The sequence below is a fragment of the Drosophila takahashii genome, chromosome 4, assembly GCF_030179915.1.
Source record: "Drosophila takahashii strain IR98-3 E-12201 chromosome 4, DtakHiC1v2, whole genome shotgun sequence".
Classification (NCBI taxonomy): Eukaryota; Metazoa; Arthropoda; class Insecta; order Diptera; family Drosophilidae; genus Drosophila; species Drosophila takahashii.
In genome coordinates, this window is record NC_091682.1 from 1,868,728 (window position 1) to 1,887,203 (window position 18,476).

Sequence of the window (18,476 nt, forward strand, 5' to 3'; positions counted from 1 at the left end):
AAACTTCATATGAAAACAAGAAAGGAAGCTAGCTTCGGCAAGCCGAAGCTTATATACCCTTGCAGATCATTCTATTAATTTACAAATCACAAAAATGTTAAATTTCTTATTATTTCACATTAATTTTTCGATCGTTTCTATCACAGCTATATGATATAGTAGTTCGATTTTTTAAAAATTAAAATCGAAATTCGGAAATATTTCAAAATAGTCATATCCCAGAGTAGAAGGGAATGTAATAAAAACCAACAAAGATATAATTTTTTTCCCATTAATTTCCATTTAATTTTTCGACCGTTCCTATGGCAGCTATATGATATAGAAATTCAGAAATATATAAAAAAAAATATTCCCAAGAGTAAAAGGTAAAATTTCAAAAAACACCGGAGCTAGAATTTTTTTACGTTTTTTTTTTTGATCCTTCCTATGGGAGCTATAAGATATAGTTGTCCGATCCGGTTGGTTCCGACATATATACTACCTGCAATAGAAATACGACTTTTACGAAAGTTTCATCCCGATAGCTTTAAAACTGAGAGACTAGTTTGCGTAGAAACGGACGGACAGACGGACAGACGGACGGACAGACGGACATGGCTAGATCGACTCGTCTTGTGATGCTGATCAAGAATATATATACTTTATGGGGTCGGAAATGTCTCCTTCACTGCGTTGCAAACTTCTGACTAAAATCATAATACCCTCTGCAAGAGTATAACAAGAAAGGAAGCTACCTTCGGCCAGCCGAAGCTTATATACCCTTGTAGATAAAGTAATGCTCACTCGGTGCAGTTCCAGGGATTCCAGATTCAGCGTTTATATTTTAATTTTGTTAATACATAAGTAGTCAAGAATCAAAACGCCTACTTCCTACATAGTTACAATGAATTTTCTTATATTTGTTTGAATATTCCTATGGGAGCCTTAAGATATAGTGGTCCGATCCGGCTCGCTCCAACATATGTACTACCTGCAATAGAAAGAAGACTTTTGGGAAAGTTTCATCGCGATAGCTTTAAAACTGAGGGACTAGTTCGCATAGAAACGGACAGACGGACATGGCTAGATAGACTCGGCTATTGGTGCTGATCAAGAATATATATACTTTATGCGGTCGGAAACGTCTCCTTCACTGCGTTGCAAACATCTGACTGAAATTATAATACCCTCTACAAGGGTATAAAAAGTCAAGAAATTTTATTTCATATGAAGTGTTTTGTTTTGACCGACTTTTCGTTGGGTTGAGTACGATCCGTAAAGTTGAAAGTTGAAAATTTAAAATAATATTTGAAAGAATAATTGTTAAATGGTTAAGGGCCGGTTTCTCGAGTGCCGGCTAACATTTCTCGAACAGATAAAGTCCCTGCTAGGGCATTTTGGCTGTCTCGAGCAACAATGTGAGAGCTAACTTTGACAGGGACTCGGAGTCCCTGTTAAGCGTTTTCGACTCGATAGAATGACAGCTGATTTGCCAAAGCCAACTAAGAAGAAGAAACGAAATCACAGCTGACTTTTCCTTTGAATTACACCCAAACAGCTGGTAAAATAATCGAAGCACGCCATTTTTTGCGCTTCACAGCCCAATTCTGTGCGTTAACAGCACTCTGTAATTGTTTCTCGTTCAAATAAATTTAAGCAGTCGAGAAAGCGGATTTGCTTTTACGAACAGTTTATCTGGTATTTAAGTTTTTCGTACAGATAGCTATCAGGGACTTTGACAGGGACTCGAGAAACCGGCCCTAAAACAGCTGACCAAAATTAAACAATTCAACAGTTTAGGGAATCCCCTAATCATTTTTTTTACGTAATTACCTATGGGCTGAGGGGATCAACAAAATTATTACCGTAGAGCAAAAATTTTTATACCCGTTACTCGTAGAGTAAAAGGGTTTGTTGTATTCGTGAAAAGTATGTAACAGGGAGAAGGAACCTTTTCCGGCTTTATAAAGTATATATTCTTGATCAGGGTCACTAGCCGAGTCGATATAGCCATATCCGTCTGTCTGTCCGTATAAACGCTGAGATCTCGGAAACTACAAAAGCTAGAAAGTTGGGATTACCCACACATATTCTTGGGCATCCTACGCAGCGCAAGTTTGTTACAGCCGAGCGCCACGCCCCCAAAACAAATCTAGTTGTCATAGAAACCATTTGAAAATCAAGTACACGGTTTTAAACCAAACTAAGCTAATGTTCCTAAAATCAGAGCAAATTTACTCCGAAACTCATAGAAAACCATATCTACAGAACCTACGATTTTGATGGGTTGGTTTACAAACCAACCATCCCAAAATCCGTCGCAGATTTCTGTGAAACCCCAGAATGTGATATTTCATTATTCATATGTTGATAATTATCAACAACCCTTATATAACCCAAATATAAAAAAACAAAAACTAAGACCACTTGTGCAGTGAAAGTCAAGTTTTAAATTCACGGGAAAGCCTTGCAATCATAGTATAAAGCGAATATGGTTACTTTGCAGCTTATATGTAAATATGTGCTGTTTTTATTGCAGTTTCTGGTTCGAAAGATTCGTTGCCGCCTGGCACTTATCTATCGCGCACTAGGCGACGAGGATCAGTACAACACCCATTTTCGTTTGGCAAATCAAACGGATGCTGCGCTAGGCTTGAATTGCGGCGCGTGTGGCGAGTTGTTCGGCCTTCGGCCAGAAAACTTGGAAGCTCTGCCATGCGCACACATTCTTCATGCAAGGTAAGTGTATTATTAATTTCTAGCAGTTTGAGATAACTTTTCTTAAGTCATGAGGAATTTGCTTAGGGTATAATGATTTCAGTCAAAAGTTTGCAACGCAAAGAAGGATCCGATTCCGACCCAATAAAGTATATATATATATTCTTGATCAGCATCACTACACGAGTCGAGCCATGTCCGTCCGGCGGCCTGTCCGTTTCTACGCAAACTACCCTGCAGGAAAAATGCGAACTAGTCTGAAAAACAACTAGTTAAATAACTAATATAAAGCCACCGGAATTTGTCTGAATGCATTGGGACTACACAGGGTCTAGAAAATTTGTGCTAGTCGAAAAAATGATTAATACAAAACTAGTAAAAAAGAAACTTGTCTCGGACTTGTACCTTTCGGACAAAAAAAACCTTAAAAATATTTAATTGGTAGAACAAATACATGTTAGGGTCTAGTTAAAAGGCAACTGGAATTTAACTAGTTGCAAATGAAACACATATGATCCAAAAATATAGCCTAGAGTGTAAATGTCTTGGGAAATTTAACACTAAACAAATCAAACACTCGAGGTCCTCGGTTCAATCCCCAGTCTCTGTACATTTTTTTTTTGTTTTTTGTTTGCTAGGTGATGCTTTAGTTTTATTTTAAACTTTGTTTAATCTGTCCGAGGCAATATATATGTGAAAAATCACTGTTTTTGAATTATGTCACACTAAAATTCATAAACCTTGTTAGGGCATTACAAAATGTGATGCGTGTATGGCTCAATCAGTTAGTGTGTCTACAAATCCAAAGGTCCCGGGTACAAGTCCTAGAGAGGGCGACTTGCCTCAAAAAAAGTAAGTTTGTTTTAATTCCATTTAATTATCATTTACTGTATTTGATTACATAATAATTATCAGAAATTCTCTAAGGACCGCGACTATTGATTGGATACTAAATTAGGAGAGCATCAAGTTTGGCATCGTCAAGTACTAGTGAAATTCAATCACTTGTTGGTTTGGAGATTAATTTTTAGTTTTTTCGTGAAAATATTTTTTTCAGTGTAGTTTAACAGCTGTAACCATAAATTGGTTAACAGTAACTAGTGCAAAACTAGTAGCAAATGGACTAGTTGTTTCCGACGACAAGCATATGAAAAATGGACCACTTCGTTACAAGGAAATGGACAAAACTTGAACTAGTTAACCTTCTTGACCCAACTAGTATTTTAATAGTCCAAAACTGATTCCGTTTCCTGCAGGGTAGTCTCTTAGTTTTTAAGCTATCGGGATCAGAAAGAAGTGGAAACAATTATAGCTTCGGTGTCTTTTGTCATCCTTTCTACTCTTGGGAATATTATTTTTAAAATATTTCTGAATTTGTAAAAAAAAAAAAATTTGTTAAAAAAAATTTGTTTTGTTAAAATTTAATTTGTTAAAAAAAAAACGAACGACTATATTATAGAGCTGCCATAGGAATAACCGGGAAATAATAAAAAATATTTAGGAAAAAAATATAGCATAGTTGATTTTTTATATATTTTCTACTCTAGTATATACTTTTTTAAATTTTTCCAATTTTGTTTTAAGCTTAAAAAAAAATCGGACGACTTTATTATACAGCTGACACAGGAAGAATCGAAAAACTAATGTCAAAATAATACGATAACGCAGGCCGACTGTCGCGACAGTGCACAAATACCACCCGTTAAACGCGAAAACTTAGTATGCAGATATACGTCTATACTAACATATTTTAATGCCCATAACCTGCACCTTTTAATAAAGTCAAAGTTGTTGTTTTGTGTAATAAATAATGTCATATATACGCAAGTAATCCTGAATGTAACATATTTGTAATTTAACAAGAACGAATGAACATTCAACTTCGGGTGGCCGAATCTAATTTCTTGTTTTCATTTTCATATATGTTTTCTGTGTTGTTTTGCAGGTGTGCCTACGAAATATTACGTCGTCGGGATAAAAATACAGCGGGGCGATCATGCCCCGCCTGCAACAAGCTGGTGAGCTCACGCACTCATCTTTGCGGCAGCGTACCGGTTGAGAGTGAAAGCACTGACGGAGGCAGCGCCGTCACGGTTACCCTCAATGCTAATGCTCTGTCGGTCGATGGTCTCCTGGGGATAACCTCCGACATCCTCCTACCTTCCGCCGCGTTTTCCCACGCCAACAAACCAACACTGGACACCGAAAATAGCGCTTTGTTGTCCCCCAAAGTCATGTACCACAGCAACTTATCCTTGGCTTCGTTAAGTATGCGCGCATCTAGCCTGACGATCGACAGCGGTCAAAATGTGACATCATCTGTGTGAAATGAATTCTAGGACTTATTTTAAAGAATGCATTGTATAGGGTTGCATTGAAGAGAAGGAACAGGCCGATTTTGACCACGACGAAATTGGGACACGATGTCAAAATGCAAAATGCAATATCAGGATCGTGATTTTATCGCTCGTTATTATAGATAGATAGTTTTTCTTTTCGTAATATAGATAATGGCATTTTAAATGCACACAAAAGTTAACAGTCATTTTAGTTACTAACAATCTAGGCCCATTGTAAACCACTGAAACAGCAAGCATTTTACCTACTGCTTACGCTTGAGTCCTAACTTATTTCTCAACTAAAGTACCTTACCAAGCTAATACTCGTCAACGTCTAGTGTATTGTTCAAGTTTTAAGATTTAAAAAAATTGCAGGTACATATTAGATTGTTCTTATATATGTGTATGTATGTGCAAACAAAAAACATATATAGGCTAAAAATCGTTACTATGTGTTACTGACACATATTGTTAAAATGCTGGAGCTCCCACTAATAAAGAAATCAAATCTGGTCAATATGTATGATATATAGTTTTCTTTTCGTTGGGTAAAAGGGTAAATTGTAGAGGAATAAGTATGTAAAGTAGAATAAAGCTTTTCAGCCCTATTAGATATATAAGTATATTCTTGACCAGGATCACTATCTATCTAGCTATGCCCGTCTCTCTGTGGAAACGCTGTGATCTTAGAAACTATGAGAAAATGTTGGGGTTTTAGATTCAGATTCCTTAGCCTCTCATTCAACACCAGTTTGTTATCCGATTTTTAAACTTTGTAAAAGTGTAAATGAGATTACGTTAATTTTTATCTACCCATCTAAAAAATGTTCAAATCAGATAATTCATAAACAAGTTATCCGCAATCAAAGAGTTCTTTGCTAAATGGCGCCACTTCGAAAAATCTACTAGTGCATATGGATACCATGCCCATGAGGGCTTGGTTCGATTATACTGTGCAACAAAATTAATGCTATTTCAAATTTACCTCGATAGTTGCTATATTTTTACGAATTACGAATTCCCAAGTTAAACTGCGTTTTTCAGAAAGTTCCCCGACGCAAGGATTCTTAGCACAAGGACCTCAAAGTTTGGAAAAATGCTGAAATTGGCCAACTTTCCGAAGACTCAGAGGCAAACGGATTCATTGTTTTTTTTTTATGTTAAAGTTTTTTTTAAAAGATACACTCTTTATCTTTCAAACCCGATACTTAGAAAAATTTACGGATTTTTTTAAGGCCAAGTACTCACTTTAATCAAAAAGCCTACGAAATGAAACTCTGCTTTTTTATACCCGTTACTCGTAGAGTAATCATACCCGTTACTCGTAGAGTAATTATACCCGTTACTCGTAGAGTAACCTATACCTATCGAAATGTAGAAGACATTTTTCAAATCGGACCATTCATTAAAAAGTTATACGCAATCAAAATTGTTTATATATTTATCTCCCTCGCACTCCCTTTAGCTGAGGTTCGAATGTTAGCTAGTCGGGAAACCAACCCGAGCACAGCGTTCGCACTCCCTTTAGCTGAGTGACGGGTATTAGATAGTCGGGACACCAACCCGACTAAAGCGTTCTCTCTTGTTTGATTATGTGTTGTAGAATTTATTTCTCGCTTAAGAAAAAATCCTTAAATTATTCTAAGTATGGGGTTTGAAAGATAAAGAGTGTATCTTTTAAAAAACTTTAAGATCAAAATAAGCCATGAATCCGTTTGCCTCTGAGACCTCTTTTTTTTCCTCCATTTTTCCTTGTACTAAGAATCCTTGCGTCGGGAAACTTTTTTGAAAACGCAATTTAACTTGGGAATTCGTGACGAATTCAAAAATATAGCATCCATCAAAGTAAATTTTAAATGCTTCACAATGTTATCAATACCCATGTAAAAATTTAACCAAAACAATTTAAAAACAAGAGAGAACGCTATAGTCGGGTGCCCCGACTATCAGATACCCGTTACTCAGCTAAAGGATAAAAACTTTGATCCGCCGTAACTTTTTAACGAATGGTCCGATTTAAAAAATTTCTTATACATTTCGATAGGTATTGATAAACACCTTAAAACTGCATTTTTACTTTTCCGAAATATTGAAATTTGTAAAATCGTATATAAGCGATTGTGGGCGTTAGAGGGGGCGTGGCACCCTTTTGAAACAAACTTGCGCTGCGTAGGAACTCCTAGAATCTGCATGCAAAATGTCAATCTTCTAGCTTTTATAGTTTCCGAGATCTCAGCGTTCATACAGACAGACAGACGGACAGACGGACAGACGGACATGGCTAGATCGATTTGGCTAGTGATCCTGATCAAGAATATATATAGTTTATAGGGTCGGAAACGCTTCCTTCTACCTGTTACATACTTTTGCACGAATCTAGTATACCCTTTTACTCTACGAGTAACGGGTATAACAAGAGAGAACGCTATAGTTGGGTTCGTGTCCCGACTATCTAATACCCGTTACTCGGCTATAACTTTTTAATTAATGATCCGATTTCAAAAATGTCTTCTACACTTTGATAGGTATAAATATACACAACAAAATTGCATTTATACTTCTCGGAAATCTTTAAAGGTATGGGCGCCAGACACATTTTAAAATCGTTAGTGGGTGATTGTGGGCGTTTGAGGGACGTGGCGCTCGGCTATAATAAACTTGCGCTGCGTAAGAAGCCCAAGAATATGTGTGGGAAATCTCAACCTTCTAGCTTTTGTAGTTTCCGAGATCTCAGCGTTCATCCAGACAGATAGACAATACAATATACACTTTTTCTCTACGAGTAACGGGTATAATAATAATCATAATTGTACACAAACTCCATTATTCAGTTTGCCTTTAATTTATTATTGCATTGCTTGATTTTTACATAAATACTTAAATTATGAATGTGCCTAAACATGCCCACCCCTCATTTGCAGTAGGTTGCTAAATTTTATTTAAACTAAATTGACTAGCATACATCGAGAGGCGTATATATATATATATAAGCAATAAGAATTGCTTAATATATCCTACAGCTATTAACATAGTGCCTGCTTTAATGACATTTGAGTATTGTTTAACCATTTGGTATAGTTTAAAGATAAATCAAACTTTATTGTGGTTTCTTCCATGAAGTAAGCGGGTTTTTATTGGAATATCTTGCATTCAAACTTAACTGGAAGGGTTTTTTGGATAATTTATTTATATACAGTTCTTTATATTATTAACCCTATTTATAAAGTGTTATTTGTTTACGATTTTTAGCCGGTACCTCTTGATATATTCACATTAAAAAATCAATATTTGGCCCGTATTTCTTTTCATAAAATGATATAATAATTACAAAGGTACATTTTAATCTTTTCAAATGTGGATGAGTATGGTAGAATGTGTAAGTGGAATAAATAATGCTACATTATAATATTTGCTTGAACTGTGTAAATTTATTTCATTTTATCTTATAAATTTGACTAGATACAGTTGTTTTGACTTTCTGTTTTTTTTTAATTGGGTTCCTCCATTTACATATCATCATTTTTATTCAATCTAATATATCTACATACATACACATTTCTGCTTTACCAAGGACTTCTTATCCATTTGCCTAAGGCCAATTGCATTTTTTTTTAGTAAAGAGGTAAAAATAGCATTGATTCAACGTATAAATACAAATAAACATGGCATCTGACGCGTCCCTAAAGTTTAACTGACGGAATGAATTCATTTTTCGGGAATAACTTGATGTGCTTTTGGGACATTTTAAATTTTCGTCATGCTGCCCTAAGAACCCTTCGTTTAGTGTGTATTTGTTTCATACAGTTTCACAAATGAATCCATCCATCAGTAAAAGTTTAAGAAATCTCCATAAATGTACATTAATGAATTCGTAAAAAAGTACAGCTTACCAAAAGGGATAACAAATGATTATAACTAAAAGTAAATAATATCTACCATAAAACTAAAAAACAAATTAAAACAGAAATAATCTTAATTAGGCAATTAAAAGTATTGAACTTTGCAGATAAGTCCTCCGGACACCGGATAAAAGGCAATATTTCATTTCGTATGCCGTTACGCAATGAATACAATTTCAAGTAAAAAATTTCAATTTCAAGTAAGTCAAGTAAATCGAAATAGCTATCTTACAAAAATTCGCAATCTTGATAAACTCAAATGTGTAAAATGCGTCAAACTTTTTACAAATAGGTACCTTTCCCATGATTAAGAATGAAATCTCATCTTACAGGTCTCGAACCTACTTGAATAGGTAAAAATTGCATATACCAAAGTATTTTATAATTTTACTATTGTTTCCCTATACAAAAAATAATATTACTAATCTGTTAATTTAAGTATCAGTGAGCAGTCAAATTATTACAGAATGGACGCTGAAATTTCTCAACCTTTCTGTGCTCAGCAGACTATCATTACCTTTAGGTCATCCAAGCAATTGGAGACGCCCATATCATCAATAAAGATACTGCCATCCTGCGCGTGTACGTCTGGGTGAAAGCTTTGCTTCATAGTAATCTTCTCATCTAATAGTCGTCCGGTCTTATGCAAATGGTTTGAAGCTCCCTCATCCCGGTCATCGTCATAGCCCTCCCCGCTGTTGGTACCGTTATTATCGTCGTCGTTATTCTTTAAATTGCGACGACTACTGACTTTCATTGCTCTCCCTGAAGGAGTCGTGTGCGTACGAGACAGAGTGCTGGTGCGGGTGATGTGGCAAGTACTGGCACATTTTTCGAATGGCTTTGTATCCAATGTTTCGGGCTTATTGCACGTTCGACGACTGCTTCGGATATGCTGTCACAACATGTCGCCGGTTGGATCATTGGTGTCCCCATGGTCGTCTGGGTCCACCAAATCAAAGTCGTGACTTTCCAGGTCTAAGTCCATATCAGCGTCTTCGTCAAAGGCTCCAAGGGGCGACATGGCTGTTGTATGGAGACTGGAGTAGTTTTCGTGCGTTAAGCTGTTATTAGTAGCCTGATTATGAGTGTGATTGTGGCTTTGATTTGGAGTCTGACTTTGACTGTGGCTTTCGTCCTCTTCCTGCTCGTCTAGCTGTTGTTGGCGACTGTGCGATAAATGCAGGGTGTTTTTGGAGTCGTCGTCCCGCCACTTATCCATTGATCTCCTGCGGGCGTTCATAAAGAAATTACCCACGGTTGTAGGCTCCAGACCCAGTTGCCGCGCGATTGTCACTTGCATCTCCTTTGAAGGTCTTTTGGTCTCCTATAAAGTGATAGATGAATCCATTTTAAACAGCTTCAAAATACTAGCCTAATCAGAGCTCCTAAACAGTTTACTTTTTGGTCCAACGAGAGGAAACAAAGGTTAAATTTGTTCCTTATTTATGATGCGAGAAGAAAAACAAGGAAGGAATTTTCCTATTATTTTGACATTATTTTTTTCGCCCTTCTTATGGAAGCTATGTAAAAGGTAGTCCGATTTTTGTTAAATTTAATGCAAAATTCGGAAATATTAAAAAAAAACACATATCCTAGAGTAGAAGAGAATACAATAAAAATAATGGCTAGATCAACTCGTCTAGTGATGCTGATCAATAATATATGTATAAACTTTGTAGGGTCGGATACGACTCCTTTACTGCGTTGCAAACTTCTGACCGAAATCATAATAACCTTTGCAAGGGTATGACAAGTACGTTTTTTAGGAAGCTAATAGCTATTTGTATTCTATTTTAGTTCTGTTTTCATAAAACTAAAACATATTTCTAAAGTCGTAAAAATCCACTATTTTTCTTTTCTCTAAGGGGTAAAAATATATGATTGAAAGTATTTTTATTTTTTTATTTTTATTAAATAATCAGACATTTCCGGACCATCAGGGGTCCAAACAAACAGACCCAAAACCCTCGGTGTCCCAGAATCTATATTTATACCCTAGCAGAGGGTATTATGATTTTGCAGTTTGCAGCGCAGTGAAGGAGACGTTCCCGACCCCATACAGTATATATATTCTTGATCAGCATCACTAGACGAGTCGATCTAGCCATGTCCGTCTGTCTGTTTCTACGCAAACTCGTCTCTCAGTTTTTAAGCTATCGGGATGAAACTTTCCCAAAAGTCTTCTTTCCATTGAAGGTAGTATATATGTCGGAACCGACCGGATCGGACAACTATATCGTATAGCTCCCATAGAAAGGAAACGTTAAACAAATTCTAGCTCCGGTGTTTTTTAAATATTACCTTCTACTCTTGGGAATATTATTTTTTATATATTTCTGAATTTCGAATTAAATATTTAAAAAATCAGATCACTATATCATATAGCTGCCATAGGAACGGTCGAAAAATTAAATGGAAATTATTAGGAAAAAAATTATATCTTTGTTGATTTTTATTACATTCTCTTTTACTCTGGGTTATGACTATTTTTAATTATTTTCACATTTCGATTTTAATTTTAATACCCTTGCAGATTTTACGAATGAAAACTTGACTAGAATAGCAACATGAATTAATAAACAACAAAACATTTTATAATTGAAAAAAAAAAAATTTAAAATTGTATCCCTATTGTTCCTATGGGAGCTATAGGATATAGACGCCCGATCGGCACGCGCTTTCACCCTAATCAAGGTATGCATAAAATACCATATCATACAGCTGCCGTAGAAACGATCGAAAAATTAAAGTCAAATAATAGGAAATTTAACCCTTTTGCGATTTGTAAATTAATAGAATGATCTGCAAGGGTATATAAGCTTCGGCTTTCCGAAGCTAGCTTATTTTCTTGTTTTGTATGAGTTTCGGATGAATAAGTTGTGATTCTGGCAAAATTGTTCTTAAAGCCTACTATTTGGTTGTTTTTAAATCGTCTAATTCGCTTTAAGAACATTTCCGTGACGTCTTTATCAGTATCACGGCCAATGTTTGGAAAAAGTTGTTTTTTTCGGTGAATATTGAGCCATATATTTGTATGTAGGGGCAAAAGTCATAATCACAGAAAGTAGCAATTTGTGCGTGATAGCTTTTGTAGGTCCCGAGATGTCGGAATTCATGCGAACGGAAAGACAGGCAGACGGTCATCGATAGATCGATTTAAAGCAGCGGTCGGCACACACATACAATAACATTTTGTTTAATATTTGTATGAGTAAATTGCACTGGGCAGATCACCAGAGTGTGTGTGCAGACCGCTGTTCTACAGTATACGTGAGCGAGCAGCGGCTGGGCAGAACAAAACTCTATGCTCACTTAATAGGGCGCTGCCGACCGCTGATTTAAAGGGTTGGTAACGATTCCTTCCACATATTATATCATTTTCAATTTGACTCTACGAATAACGGTTATAATTAAGTGTTATAAGGCAACTACATGAATTTAAACTGAGTTTTCTCAGCGTTTTAGTTACATGACAACCTGCCAATAGGAGCTCCCATGTGTATACCTACTTTGAAAATTGCTTGTAATGTTCGACGCTGAAGATCTGTGAAGACCAATCGCGGTTTTTTTGGCTGAGGCATTTGCTCAATCTGAGGCTCTTCCTTTCGTCGACAATTAACGACGTTGGTAACGGAAACGTTCACGACAGGTGTAGATGCAGACGAAGAGTTCGATTCATTGGGCGGAGCTGAAATAGTTGAATGCATTGGAAAAAATGTTTTGGTTAGGTTAGGATTAATTTAGTTTCTCGGATTTTGACTAATATTTCTCTTTCTGGGACTCCATTCGGCCTAATACTTATAAGTTTAGGTGTAAATGGGTGTTTTTTATTTCCATTTTACTTTTGGGTCTTTGGTTTAAGATTTGGCTGACAAAATATAGTCGTTGCTTTACGATGTTCTAAGAAAATTTAGTTTCGTTCTTTCCGATCCATACAATATAATATAGTAATTCCCTGCTGTCGCCAGCGACATTCGTACGCTTAGCAGGTTAAAAAAAATCTTTTTGGGTCATTATTAGTTTTTTAAGATATATAAAAAAGCTCAACTTTCGGTTGTAGCAAAACGTAAAGAAAGTTCTTTCCGTCGTTTTGTTAGCTGGTTTTTCCAACATTAACGTAAAAAAACGGCTTACAAACTTTGAAACTTTAAAAAAATACTAAAAAAGACTATAAATGACATTTTTGTTCTGAAAAAAGATCCAAGGAAACTCAAATTGCTTAGCTTAGTTGAGGATGTATCTAACTAAAATCAATACCATTGCAAAATCACAGAAATATCCTCAGAGAAATGCCCATATATAACGATTTCTTAGCTCTTAGAATGCCGGTTAAATAACAATTAATTAACAATCAATTAAATAGCAATTAATCTTCATTACGTCATTGCCTTTTCTGGTAGTCACTTCCACTTAACAAGTGATTGGAGTTTGGCCCGTGGAGCACCGATTTTATAATTCCACTTACCATTTGGTGCCATTGGTGGCCCGCCATGAGAGTCCAAATCGGTCGATATGGTGGATATGGAGCTATTAGGTCCTGTTGCTGATCCAAGTGCCATCCCAGAACCCAAAGGCGCTCGCTGAGGAATTTGGGCAGCGGCCATCCGCAGAGCAGACATGCGCTGAAACTCGGGCTCCTGGAGCCACTTGTACATCCTTCGAAACGTCTCGCGGCCGGACTTGAGCTTGGACCACGGCTTCGGGTTGCGCAGCAGATCGGACAAGGTGCCCTGCGAGCGACAGAGGACTCGTTGCGCGAAGATTGCCTGTGGAATGCTGTATCGCTTGAGCTCTGCCGAGATGCGCTGGGCCAGATCCTTCGTGTTGATCTCCTCCATGTCACTGGCGTTTCCGTTGCGGCCCGATCCCCCTCCTCCTCCTCCAGAGGACACTGACGCCTTTGGCGAGGCGGAGACTGAAATCTTGGCCTGCTGGCTGGCACCTTGAAATCCGTTCAGGAGAGCTGATTGGGGCTGCTGGTGGATGGCACACACCGAGTGCGCGGTGGCATGGATGCTTGGGCTGCACTGTTCTGCTGTCACGGTGCTGATCTCTTGACCCTTGTCCAGGAAATACTGCGGCCTCTGCCCTGGGGACAGGCGCTCATTCAGCTTGAGTCCGGTCACCGAGTCGTCTGTTATGGGAGGCGGGGTTGGCGTAAGGGACACAACCACGGGCAGATCGGCGGATAGACTAACAATGCTCCCGTTGCCGTGCTTCCAATCGTCTGGCTTCCAATCCGGGGGGCAGATGGGCGTGGTCGGAGGAAGTTGTCGGTTCAAGTGTCCTCGCTCCGACGGCATGTTCAGGCGAGATCTTCGCTCTGACGGAATGTGGAACCGAGCCTCCAGCTCAGCAGGCATATGAAGTCGCACCTCCCGCTCGGGATGCATTTGGAGCCAATTCCTTTAAATACACATAAAATTTGGTTAAAGATTTTATTTTAACATTTGTATGGGTGTGTATGCTAGAAAGACTGCCACTCGGTAAGCTACCTGCGAAAGCACTCGCTGGACCATTGTCCTTTCGTATTCCAGCGAGTCCATATTTATACCCTTTACTCGTAGAGTAAAAGGGTATATTGTGTTCGAGCAAAAGTATGTAACAGCTAGAAGGAAGCGTTTCCGACCCCATAAAGTATATATATTCTTGATCAGGGTCACTAGCCGAGTCGATCTAGCCATGTCCGTCTGTCCGTCTGTCTGTCTGTATGAACGCTGAGATCTCGGAAACTACAAAAGCTAGAAGGTTGAGTTTTTCCACACATATTCTTGGGCCTCCTACGCAGCGCAAGTTTATTTCAGCCAAGCGCCACGCCCCCTCTAACGCCCACAATCGCCCACTAACGATTTTAAAATGTGTCCTGCGCCCACATCTTTAAAGATTTCCGAGAAGTATAAAAGCAATTTTGTTGTGTATACTTATAACTATCGAAATGTAGAAGACATTTTTCAAATCGGACCATTCAATGAAAAGTTATACGCAATCAAAATTGTTTACATATCTATCTCCCTCGCACTCCCTTTAGCTAAGTTGCGATTATTAGTCGGGACACCAACCCGAGTACAGCGTTCGCACTCCCTTTAGCTGAGTGACGGGTATTAGATAGTCGGGACACCAACACGACTATAGCGTTCTCTCTTGTTCATTTGAGAGCCAATGCACTTTTATTTTATAGCACTTTCTCAATAAGTTTGTATTGAAAATACAGAAGGTCGGTTCTGTCGGCTCTGCATAGATATCAGTGGTCCCACGACTAATCAGATTTGAAATGAAATTTCTTTTGTGTGACCGATTGGCATGTTGGAACTTGTCGATGTAAGTAAATTATACCCGCAGGAAAGGATTACCACAGAAATAAACGCGGAATTGAGTAACCGATTTAACCGAAAATTATAGTCGGAGAACCCGACTATAGCGTTTTTTCTCGCCTTAATTCTAGTTTCTAGCGACATATGTATCTACATACGTTCCTCCGTTGACATCGGGGCCACTATCTGCTCCAGAGATGTGATCGGAATAAACGAATTTCTCTCCATTGACATCCGCGTCTCCGCTGTCTCCTCCAGAGATGTGATCAGAGTACGAAAACTTTTCGCCGTTGACATCGGTATCGCCGCTATCCCCTCCAGATATGTGGCCAGAGTAGGAAAACTTCCCCCCATTGACGTTTGCATGTCCGTGGGAGTGATCGTGAGCTGTCCCAGAATCTTTTTTGTGCCCGTTGTGACTTAGCTGCAGTTGGGTCGAGTTAGACGCGCGTCCCGAAACCGAAGCATGCAGATCGCACGACACTAAGTAGTTGTTGGGCGGAGGTGAGATCATCGACGAAAGCTTTTCGTATGAGGAGTAGGGTGATTGCACCCCGCCCAACACGCCTAGGCCCAAGTGGCCACTGCCCATGGGCATGGTGAGGGCAGAGAATGAACTGCAATCGTTGTTGCTGCATCCCGAAGACGCCACATTGCCACTGGAGATAGAACCCGTTCCTGCAGCCTCGGCGGACTGGTTGGTGACCTCACCACCCTCGACTACTCCTCCACCTCCCTCTCCACCATTGACATCCGTGTCGCCGCTGTCTCCTCCAGAGATGTGGCCAGAGTAGGCAAACTTCTCGGACATCGTCGATATGGGCGGAAGTGGTTGGATGGGAGTCAGGGTGGCATAGGATGTCTGGCTGAACCCCGGTGGTGAGACTCGATCATTCACCGAGGTCAGCGTCTGGTACGAGCTGTGGCTGAGTAGCTGCCCCCGACTTCGCGAGTCCCGATCATCGTCGTCTTCATCCTCTGCATCCCCTTCTCCCTCTCCCTCTCCCTCGCCATCCGCTTCTCCTTCGCCGTCCACCTCCTTGTCGCTGTCCTGCGAGTGGACGATGACCGACAGAACCTCGCCGTGCACTCCATCCAAGCCCATTTCCAGCTGCGTTGATCTGTGGTGCAAGCCATGAAGCGCCTGAGCATGCGACTGGTGGTGAGGGTGGTGGCTCGTGAGGCCGTATTGCTGCTGCTGCTCCAAGAGCTGCTGGTGATGCCTGTTCAGCGTTATGCCCTCGTCGTCGCAACCGACGTCGTCGGAAGAAAGGTCATCCATTTCGTCCACGTCGACGCCGAGACCTGCACTTACGCTCGCCACATCTACGTGCATTCGAATGCGCTTATGACTTTGATCCAGGGCCTTCGATTGGACAATGAGTAGCTTCTGCTCCTGCTTTATCGCCATCTCCTGGGGAAGAACCGACTGGGTCATGGAGTCCACTGTCAGACCATCCAAGCTGATGTCGGACGCCACAAAGTCCACGGGGCTCCCATTGACGATACGCTCCTGGCACTGCTGCGTGTGGTGCCTATTCTGCTGGAGCAGCCCGAAAGGCAACGGCATTGTTCTTGGCTGCAGCTGCTGAGGCACGATTTGATATGATGTCTGCCTATTACTGTGGCCCAGTGAGTCGATAACCATGACTACGGAATCAGATACCGATCCCGATCCCGATCCCGATCCTGATCCGGACCCAGATCCAGAACCGGATCGATGGTGGTGCTTCTTCCCTCCACTAGAACCGTCCGGCCTAGGACAGGCAATCATGGTTTGCATGGACATTGCCAGATCTTCGCCGGAATCAGGTCCACCCTCCTGCAGTTGGGGGTCCGACTGGGACTGCCGCTCCGAATGGTGTCCCACAGTGATGAACTCTGTGGCATCTTCAACCAGCTCCTGACTAAATGTCTGGTGGTCAATTATTTCGTTTATGGACTCCATTCCTTACAAGATGTCGATTTAGTTACGTTAGCCTGGAAGTGCATCTGAAATGGAAGAATAAAGTGAATATAGTAAATGGCTTTTTTATCGTTTCGAAGAATGGAGGTTTGTTTATATAATTTTCAATGGTATTGAAAACTTTCTGTTAGTGGTCCTACAATAGTTTACCTTTAGATCAGATCAGATACAGAACGAGTTTCAAAATAATAAAACAGGCTAAAATCGAAATGCAATAATTATGCCTTTATGTCCCTTAAAAATATGAAAATTAAACCGACTTTCTGGCTTTTATATATAGGCTATGTTTCAATTATTTTTTTTGTTATTAGCTGCACAGAATATTTTTGTCGTTGCCATCGTCGCCGACCTTAAGGGTTGCTTCGTAAATACACAAACATAGATACACGTAAGTATATTCTCTCACTTACACATACGCGTGAGGCAAAGGGTAGGGGTTGCTTGCACTTTTCTAATATTTCCCCCATTTTTACATGTGTACAAATTGGCTTAAATGTTCGTTCCTATGATTAAAATAAAGGTACCGTTTTTTAAAGGTATTTACCCAAATCCTGAGTAGCCTTTAACTACATTTTAGCAAAGCGGCTTCATTCCTGTTTTTGCATCTCGAATCAAATTTATGCAAAGCACTACCACACAAGTCACTCGGAAGGGAAGGTTTTTGAAGATAATTCCGTTCGGTTCCTTGACTGGAATGTTCGAATAGCCGAGCTCGAATTCGAATCAGATTGAGCCAAACGAATAAATCGGGTGTATTTCGGAAAAGGATATATTTTCCAAAGTAAGACAGCTTTTGAGTATATAAAACTGATGGAAACCTAGGGCCTCCGTCACAACGCCTTGTTTGTGTCCACAACTGAATCCTACGGCTAGAAAATTATCTACGCATGTACGTCTATACACACATGTACACACATGTGGGTGGTTTTTACGAAAGTTTGTTATGTGACCGCCGCGTTCCATGAAGTCTCAGCCTCACGCGAATTATACCCAATTCGAACTGAACGGAACCAAACCTAACAGAACGGAACTGAACTGAAATGAACGGCCACAACGCACCACCGTAGTGCTAAGGGTTGCCACAGGCACATACTGCACCATAAACCATAAACCCCACCCCTTAGGCCGGATCATGCGCAGTGCGAGAAGGAGAACTGGAATGTAAAGTGAACTACAATTTCTCACTGCTTCGCTCAACACATTTGAAACGTGATATTTTTCTTTTGATAAAAAAGTTAATGAATCTATATTTTTAACCAGT

General features: G+C 39.5%; 2 protein-coding genes across 10 annotated transcripts in view; one reads left to right on the top strand and one right to left on the bottom strand.

Annotated features, from left to right (window-relative positions):
- Window positions 1-5,564, top strand: part of LOC108065094 (43 kDa receptor-associated protein of the synapse) — a 53,533-nt gene extending 47,969 nt beyond the window's left edge. For 7 of the 8 annotated variants that reach the window (XM_070218098.1, XM_070218101.1, XM_070218100.1 and 4 more), the window contains 2 exons: window positions 2,519-2,718; window positions 4,643-5,564. In XM_070218098.1, the coding sequence (XP_070074199.1) occupies window positions 2,519-2,718; window positions 4,643-5,024 (582 nt within the window). In that variant the 3' untranslated portion in view covers window positions 5,025-5,564. The remainder of the gene's footprint in view (window positions 1-2,518; window positions 2,719-4,642) is intronic. The other variant, XM_070218104.1, reaches the window with a different exon arrangement.
- Window positions 5,565-8,041: 2,477 nt separating this feature from the next.
- On the bottom strand, window positions 8,042-18,250 carry onecut. Of its 2 annotated transcripts, none has more exons than XM_017152954.3 (5): window positions 17,760-18,250; window positions 15,408-17,241; window positions 13,404-14,344; window positions 12,448-12,626; window positions 8,042-10,262 (listed from the first exon to the last, which is right to left on the bottom strand). In XM_017152954.3, exons 2-5 carry the CDS (start codon window positions 17,195-17,197, stop codon window positions 9,834-9,836), a joined length of 3,339 nt encoding a protein of 1,112 aa, XP_017008443.2. In that variant the 5' UTR covers window positions 17,198-17,241; window positions 17,760-18,250; the 3' UTR covers window positions 8,042-9,833. The 2 variants fall into 2 exon arrangements, with proteins under 2 accessions (XP_017008443.2, XP_017008452.2); XM_017152963.3 differs by having other exon boundaries at window positions 18,131-18,249.
- Between the last annotated feature and the right edge of the window lie 226 nt (window positions 18,251-18,476).

Coding starts and splice junctions, on each gene's coding strand:
- onecut (XM_017152954.3), bottom strand. CDS start 17,197: ATGGAGTCCATAAACGAAATAATTGACCACCAGACATTTAGTCAGGAG. Junction 14,345..15,407: donor CCCGATGTCAACGGAGGAAC/GTATGTAGATAC, acceptor GTGTATTTAAAG/GAATTGGCTCCAAATGCATC. Junction 10,263..12,447: donor CATTACAAGCAATTTTCAAA/GTAGGTATACAC, acceptor ATCACTTTATAG/GAGACCAAAAGACCTTCAAA.